The 8906-nt window shown below is 38.5% G+C and overlaps 1 protein-coding gene across 1 annotated transcript; it reads right to left on the bottom strand.

Annotated features, from left to right (window-relative positions):
* Positions 1 to 594: 594 nt before the first annotated feature.
* On the bottom strand, positions 595 to 8895 carry LOC105389576 (zinc finger imprinted 3). The gene is made up of 13 exons (XM_048624260.1): positions 8643 to 8895; positions 7883 to 8002; positions 7402 to 7576; positions 6559 to 6846; positions 6088 to 6254; positions 5506 to 5717; positions 5205 to 5315; positions 4589 to 4696; positions 4023 to 4235; positions 2597 to 2708; positions 1930 to 2043; positions 1320 to 1469; positions 595 to 1039 (listed from the first exon to the last, which is right to left on the bottom strand). The coding sequence occupies exons 1-13, from the start codon at positions 8772 to 8774 to the stop codon at positions 905 to 907; spliced, it is 2037 nt and encodes a 678-aa protein (XP_048480217.1). The 5' UTR covers positions 8775 to 8895; the 3' UTR covers positions 595 to 904.
* Positions 8896 to 8906: the final 11 nt, after the last annotated feature.

Here is an 8906-nt window from a genome sequence, read left to right as displayed (position 1 = left end):
AACCACAATTTAGAAACACAAATTGATGGTCCCACCCGGGAATCGAACCCGGGACCTCTGGGTCATGAAGCGAAGCTTCTACCACTAGACCACAGAGGCACTTATAAAATAGTAACCATAATAATATAGTATTATAGTACATTAGGTTACATGCTAGGTATCTACCCTATATTATTTACATATTTAAATATGGCGTTTACATGGCAAATTAAGGGCCTTATTACTATATAAAAACTTAAGGCAGTGTTCAACATATATTTAGGAGTGTCTGATGACATCATACATCATTCTGAACACCCCTTCAAATAATGTTTAAACGACTTTGTAGTAATAGAGTTAGTTTGAAAATTTTGCCAACATTTTTTGTTTTTCGTCTTTTCACAAACGTAACTAAGTATATTATTATGCTGCTTTTTACATTGTATTTTATTATTAATTCACTGGTCCCAAAAAAGATGGTAATCCTTGTAAACCTGTCCCTCTCAGTGGCAATATCATTCTAAAACGGGTCAGGCCACTGTACATTCAAAATAATTTAAATACTTATTTAGTCCTTTTTGCCATTACTGGTGACTTCCACTGTACCTACCTGTAATAACTTTACAACTGCGTTAAGTTAATTATTCTAAACTGAATGAACTGGTACTTCATCCTAATAGAATAACTTAAAACTTAGATAGATTATAAACACCAGTGGACTCAAAATAGAGCCCTGGGGTACTCTAATCATTTTATACTTGTAATGCATAATTACAATAATTATCACAGTGTCTATTGTCCGGCACACTAAAAGTCTCAGCTTCACTAATCTTCACCAGCGGCAGTAATTATCTCGCGTTTGGCTGAACCGATTTTGATGCAGTTTTCACAGTATTTATCCAATTTTTTACACTAAGACACTAGTCTATCGTCCGGGCACGCTATACACGTGCAGTGCGTGTGGCGCGTGTGAGAGCGTGGCTGGCGTGGTCGCTGTCTGCACCGTGTAGTATTGTTGCGGTTGTAATTCTACCTTCGGTTGCGACGGTCGTGGCGGTTGCTGGAAAGAAAGGAACGGATTAGAAATCGAATATTTAGGTAATTAACTCGATCTTGAGTAAACTTGAACAATGCGCAGAAGACAACTCTTAGGGCGATATGTGTGAAATGTTTTGACAACCAGTCGACACGCGTGCTGCGTTACTACGACAAGACTACCACCCTCCCATCTCATATAGGTGACCCCGACATGATATCCAATACTAATTACATTGCTGTATATTGCGTTTGTAGTATATAAAAACGTTGTTCGTATAGTAAGTAACCACACTACTGCCTACCCGTTTAGGGTTCTGGTGCATGCACTTGACGTGCTTGTACACGGAGGTCTGCCAGGTGAAGGTGGCGGGGCACAGCGCGCACTTGTAGCTCTTGGTGGTCGAGCGGTGCGTGTGCATCGCCCATACGTGGCCTTTGAGACGCTTTTCAGTCTGTAAGGGAAGATATTATAAGTTTATTGATTTGAATTTTAGGATTTTCATCATCAACAGCGATGTATTAGACTTTAGACTGTAAACAAGAAATTCTTCTTAGTGAGATGGGGTGGGTTGAAATGGCCTGGGTAGCGATGGGATGAGATAGGATGGGACGAGTGATATTGGACTAATTTTAAATAACTAAAGAAACGGAAGACAGAATACTGGTCACTAAAGTGAAGCGCGTGAGAAAAGCTAGTTTTTAGATAAATCTAACTAAATCTAATTGAACAACTGTGTTAATATAGAAAATGAATCGCGTTACTTCAGCGTTGCTTTCAACTGTCGATTTTAAATTTGAATAACATAGGATCACATATTAACCACAATCTCGAATGTAGAGGAGTGCCAACTACACCATCTAGTATGAAGCACACTTAACTTTAAAAAACATCTAATACAATTATCCTCATACCTTATAGTACTTCCCGCAGATGTCGCACAGGTGCTCGCCGTCGGGCTCGCGCTGCTTGCGCCCGCCGTGGATGTTGTTCACGTGCGCCACCATTATCTTGGCTGTTTTGAATGGCTGCAATGCAAAATACGTAATAATAATATTAGGTTTAACTTAGCGGCGATACGGCTCGTGACCTATCAGGTGAGTACAAATATACAGTGAAAAGTTTTACACTTTTCGCTTGCGAGTCACCTCTGACGACCCCTTCTGGGATTACTGTCGTGAGCATATCAAACTCAAACTCAAACTCAAAATTTTTTATTCATCGTAAAAATATAAAATTTTCTGATGAACGTCAATTTTTACAAACTACTCTATATTAATTTATGTATGCTGTAGTTTTAATTTTATTAGGCCCGATTTCACCATTGAAGAATAAGGCTTAAGGTCACCGCACATATAAGAGTAACGTAAAGAGATCGTCTCTTTTTCTTCTGTCAGCCAGAACACGAGCTCGCGAACGCCTGGTTGATAAAAGAAAAAGAGCCGATCCCTTTACGTTACGCTTATATGTGCTGAGACCCTTATCCGGGAAGCAGTTGACGTATGCCGTTGCTTACTCTCGAGTAAATAGACGACTTATTCTCGGATCAATTATCTCTTTAGCTATACTGTTTAAGCTTACCTTGGCACAAACAGAGCACTGGTACTTGATCTTCTTGAGGTGCTCCCAGTCCACGTGGTCCACGAGGCACCACTTGGTGGGGAACTTCTTGCCGCAGAAGCCGCAGTTGTGCCTGGGGAACAGGGTAGCGGGGTTATGGTGATTGTTCTAAATAGGTTTTATTCAAATAATTTTACAGTAAAATTGTGTTATACAAAAAAAATACTATTGTTTTAACCAAATTATATACAGCAGTTATACTAATTGTACACATGAATTATTTTAGTTATACATTCATTATCACGACCCATCACGTCCCCACTGCTGGGGCACGGGTCTTCTTACAATGAAAGAGGGTTTAGGGCTAGTCCACCACGCTGGCCTAGTGCGGGTTGGTGGACCCCAACACAAGCAAGCTTGTGCTGAGAGAGTTGTCTGGTAAGTGGGCAACTGTCAGATGTTTTCATGCTGCTGACTAGGCTTAACAACAGTAAGGCCTGGGTCTCCTATTTACGCCGCAGGTCGCGGCCAGCGTCACGCCGTAGGCCGCGTCACGATGCTCACTATAGAAATGTACTGATGCGGTCTCCCTCACACGCCGACGTTTGGCGCTTATATGTAGTGAGCATCGTGACGCGGCCTACGGCGTGACGCTGGACGCGACCTACGGGGTAAATAGGAGACCCGGGCCTAATTATGTAATCTTTATTATGCACCGTAAATGCAAATAATACAGATAAAAAGAGTTATAAATAAATCATAATTACGATACCATTTTCGTGGGTAGCAGTCTCTTAAGCTTAATCTATTGCTGCACTATTGTACACTCGAAGTTCGCGCATCTACGTCACAAAATTATCTCCGCATAATTCATTATCTAATCCAAAGTCTACTTATACTTACATATAACTATGTGAAACATGTTTCTTGCTAAACCGTATATGGTTATTATAGTATCTAGAGCTAAATCTTTTCCCGCACTATTTACACTCGTCTTGTGCGCCTTTCTTAAAAACTATTTTTCCTCGGCCTTCCTCATCTTACCACTTTAATATTTATGTAAAAAATCACACTATAATACTCACACATAACTATCCTGTGACACATGTTTCTTGCTAAACCGCATATGGTTATTATAGCAGTCTCGTGAGCTAAATCTTTTCCCGCACTGTTTACACTCGCGCCTGGCGCCTCTCTCAAAAACTGTCTTTTCTCGGCCTTCTACATCTTACCACTTCTATATTTATGTAAAAAAACACACAATAATACTCACACATAACTATCCTGTGAAACATGCTTCTTGCTAAACCGCATATGGTTATTATAACAGTCTCGTGAGCTAAATCTTTTCCCGCACTGTTTACACTCGTTATGTGCGCCTCTTTTAAAAACAGTGTCCTTAGCTTTACTCGTCTCACCGTAACAGTATAGTTTAATTATTACTTACACATAACTATCCTGTGACACATGCTTCTTGCTAAATCGCATATGGTTATTATAGCAGTCTCTTGAGCTAAATCTTTTCCCGCACTGTTGACACTCGTGCCTGGCGCCTGTCTCTCGGTCGGAGTGGTTGCGCAGATGTCTCGCGAGGTTGCGCTTCCACTGGAATAATTTGCCGCACTTCGGGCACGGGTATTCTAGGCCGTCGTGGATTACGCTGGAAAATAAGTTATAAATTTAGAACGAACTATTTTTATAATCTCTTGAAGATAAAGAAATTCAGGTTGCAATTTCGGCTATGAAAAGTACAAATAAAGTTGCTTACTGAGGGTATAAATTTTAAAAAATGATAACCCGGTATGTATGCTATACACTTGGCTACATATTTGAAATGATTTTTTACAGTTATGATCCAGAAATAAAATTTAGTCCACGTTTTGTTATATAAGCTTCAATCCCTATTCTATCAAAGCTAAGCAGTAAATTAAGGTCGACCATTATATGTTCAACATTATTTCGTACAAGTCAGAGTCATTATACCATAATTATTAATACACATTTCACACTTACACATGCGCCCTGTAGCTTTTCTTCGAAGGGAACACTTTGCCGCACCCCTTGCACGGGATACTCAGCTTTTCTTTCGGTTTGTTCGACGATTTCACTCCCGCCATCACACTGAAAGTAGAAAGTTAATAATTATACTTATGCAATACACTACTGAAGTAAAACTATAAAGTTCTGAAAACGGAAGTGGATCCTGACTAGTATTTAATCGATGTATTTTATTTATTAAAGGACAAATCCATTAAAAAGCCATTGCCAAACGGTATTTTTTTATGTATGTAAATAAATAACTGATAATGATAAAAAAATCTTTGCAAAATCGCACTCTTTGATGTCAGGACTTTATAGTTTGACTGTACAATATAACATTTCACACTACTGATTTGTATGTATGACGTCCGAATGTAGTGACCCTGACTGCTATGCCGAAGGTCCAGGGTGCGACTCACGGCCGGGGCAGATATTTGTTTAAATGTATTGTTACTCGGGCTCTTGGGTGTTATATGTATGTATCTATGTAGATATATCAGCTTCCGATACTCATATTACAGACTTTGCCTAGCTTGGGTCCAATGGCCGTGTGTGAAATGTCCTCATATAATATTAATAGAATACTTACTTGAGATGATACTTCAAGGTGACTTTGTTAGCAAAGACTTTTCCACAACAGTCGCACTGGGGCTTCTCCTGTTTACACACGTTCTTGTGGTATGTCAGCTTCGATTTAGTTCTGAAAAAATAGAATATCTATAGTTATTATACGTGCTACTGTCTTAGTTATGTCCAGTAGTAGACTGCTATAGGCTGATGATGATAGTTATTATAGTGCTAATATTATAAACGTTAATATCTCAGTGTGTTCGATAAAACTAATTTCATTTTCATAAACAACATCATTATCCTTGAAAAAAAACACTCACGCAAAAGCTTTATTGCACATAGCACACTCGTATTTTTGTGTTTCCGACTTGTGCAATCTCGTATGACTGGACATAGCTCGCTTCATCGTAGTTGTATACTGACACATTTTACAACTGTACGCCTTCAAGTGAAGGGAGCGGTGGACGGATGCGTTATCTGTCGTTAAGAGATAAGACTTGCAGACGTCGCATTGGTAGCTAGTTGGCGATTTCTGGAAAATGCGAATATTATTAGTCAAACAAATATTGAAGTAATGCAAATGGTAAATATCATGTTTTACATTCTGTGGTTTTCTGTGGCATGAAAATTACTTCTTTGAGATAAAAAATTGATGTTACTCTCTAAAATTATTCCGAATATTATTGTGTACCAAGCTCTGAGTTCTAAGTTTGTGTGTATGTTTGTTACTTCATCAGAACAAAACGGCTGAACAGATTTTAATGAAAGTTGGTGTGGAGTTAGCTGACACCCTGGATTAACACATACGCTAATCGCGGAATTCCCACGGGAATTTTTTTAAGACGAAGAGCAGCTCGCGCAACAGCCAGTAGCTATTAAATACCAAAAACAACTCAACTCACAGGGTTATGTTTCCCTTTGAAATGGTCCTGCATATACTTCTCCGAGTTAAATACAATTATGCAGTCATTGCACTTGTACTTCACTTTGACAAAGTCCTTGCTCTCGAGATCAGCTGCGCGAATCTCCCACATCTGGTCTTCTGTCATCGTGAATAGCTGCACTAGATCTGTAATGCATTGCGAAAGTTAGAGTCACCTAGATTTTGAGGATTCATTTTTAACACTAAATACGAATATGTATGAAATTTTATAAAATGTGAGTTCAAATTAATTTCAAGATGAATAATTCTTCACTATAATATTGCTAAGTCAGTATTTTTATAGGCCTCTCCCAAAACTCAGTCCTCAGTCAGCCTTTCTATCCGGCCAATACCGTCTAAGGATGATACCGTCTAAGGTGCAGATACATAGTGTCCCACGCTATGCTAGTCTGATTCATACATCACAAACTTAAACTACACTCTTCCTTACCCTCAGACAGATTTTTCATCTTCCTCAAAGTCTTTGTTTCTCCCTTAGCACTTTTTACTTCTTCTTTACTCTTTTTACTAACTTCTTTCACCTTTTTCTTTCTGCTACCTTCCTTCTTAGATTTCTTAGCCTTTCTCTTCTCTTTTCCTTTCCTCAGTTCAGATAGTTGGATGTCTTCATCTGACGATTCATATTTTGACATTGGACTATCGAGTGTGTTTGTGTGGTTTGTGGCAAGTGGTTCATAGTCTGGCTCGTCTGTTTGAGAAGGAAAATCGTCATCTGAAACTGAAGAAAGATTTTAATTGTTAACTGTTTGTATTTTGAGATGGAATTAATGATTTGTCTGTGTGCCTCATATTATGTGCCTATAATTCTTTCGCCTGACTTTTGATTTCTATCTACGTGGATAATCGTAATTATATTGCGATCTGCAAGGTGCACTCAGCTGAGTGGACACCTTTTTGACGATGACAGCAAAAAAAATATGTATCAATGTGATTTGTGTGGTTGATTTTATCTGTATTGCTGTCTATGTCAAATAAAGTTTTTATCTATTTATCTATCTATCTTTTTTAAAAAGATTTTTTTCATAAACCTAAACTTTTATTATGACTCTCAGTGCACTGGAGATTCTATCCAGTGAGCGACTTCTCTTTCCATCCTGTATATTCTAACTCTACACAAGTATACAGGGTGTTATAAAAGCGTTCAAGGGGGTGCCTCAAGGGTTCCTGAACAGATTTGGTTCTACAAGTTTTGTATTCGCTTTCAGCTTACTATATTACTTATACCCTTTTTGCAATACCCTGTATAACATCTATAAAAGCCCACCCATCCTACCTTCCTCCTTGACCTGCACCAACTCTGTCTTCAGCCCAGCAGGGGGGACCTCCACCTCAAGACCATCCTGGCCGGCAGTGTCCCCCGGAGTGCTGCACCATACGGAGACTGCGCTGGGGTTGAGCCGCTGTGTCGCATGGACCGTCAGGTCTTCCGGGGCATTCAGGAACGGACTCTGGAGGTTTTGGTGTGGGTTAGGTTAGTAAAATATATGTAGATATAATACCAATAGCCATTCAACATTATATTTATAATATGGCTATACCATTTTAGATATGGTGCAGGTCCATGGTGACCACTGGACATTTGAGTGGGTAAAGGTAAAGATTTGAGCACATTATTGCTGGGCTGCAGTAAGTACCCAATATATTTTATAATATTAACTGTCCCACACTATGTCTACCGCTACCGGGAAGGCAGCCTTAAATTAGCATAGATAAGTTCATAGGAAAAATCTAGTAGCTTTTTGTAGCATACATACCTGTCTAGAGTAGTCAATAAGAACTTGGTAAGACTTCAGGATCTGAGTCTGAAACTGGCCCAAGGCTCTGACTGACGCCATGCACTCCCAGCATACTTGTATTGTTAGACCGTCTGGCACCTGAAAAATTTATACAACCACAAATTAACATACACTTTTTTTATTCATGTGCGATTACTAGAATAAATAGTATCATTGGTATGCTTTTCCTCCAGAGATGTGGCAGGCTATGTTGCTATAGATGTGTCTGATATTCACCAATCATAGTCATTGGTCTACATAGCTTAGCACTGATGTATTGATAGAAACCAATTTTTTAAGTATATGTTTGCAGCATCAGCAGGTGTAAGACCCAGGGGAAAACCATTGATTATTAGTTTTATTACTATAACTTGATAAGTATGTTATTAGATATCATCATCAGCGACTAATCACCCAACACTATGATTTTTTCTTTGAGAATAAAAAAAATAATCCCCATAAATTGTTTAAGGCGAGGTATAATGTCAATAACCAGTGAGTTATTAAATCCATAATTTCATATTTACGCTACAGCCTAAATAAGGTGTCTTGAGTTGAGGCAGACAAAGTTTGATATGAACAAAGCGAAATGGCGGATCCAACACTTTTTGTTCTATTTGTTTACATTTTGTTCCTGCTCGTTTTAAGACTTAAACACACCGAAATACTCATCTTAAACTATTGATATGGTTTATTTAAAGTAAAAAAGTAGTAAATTGGGGAAATATCAGTAACTTACATCAATATTTGCCAATATTTTAAAACAGTCCTTGACTTCTTCGCTGTAAAACATTTTGCGATTATAATTGAGGCAGCCAACACATATACCGTTCACATTGTAGCCCTCAATGTTTATGTTTATTTCCTTCATCTTGAGGTGTGTACAGATTTTAAATCACAAGATATTTCAATTCCAAATATTTTATCGATGAAGAAGCTTCATAGCTTTCCTTCGGCCATTTTAACTTTTTGAATTAAATTTTGTTTTGTTATGTTGGTGTCT

The sequence above is a fragment of the Plutella xylostella genome, chromosome 11, assembly GCF_932276165.1.
Source record: "Plutella xylostella chromosome 11, ilPluXylo3.1, whole genome shotgun sequence".
Taxonomy (NCBI): Eukaryota; Metazoa; Arthropoda; class Insecta; order Lepidoptera; family Plutellidae; genus Plutella; species Plutella xylostella.
Note: the sequence above shows the minus strand (reverse complement) of the source record. Positions and strands in the feature narration are given on the sequence as shown.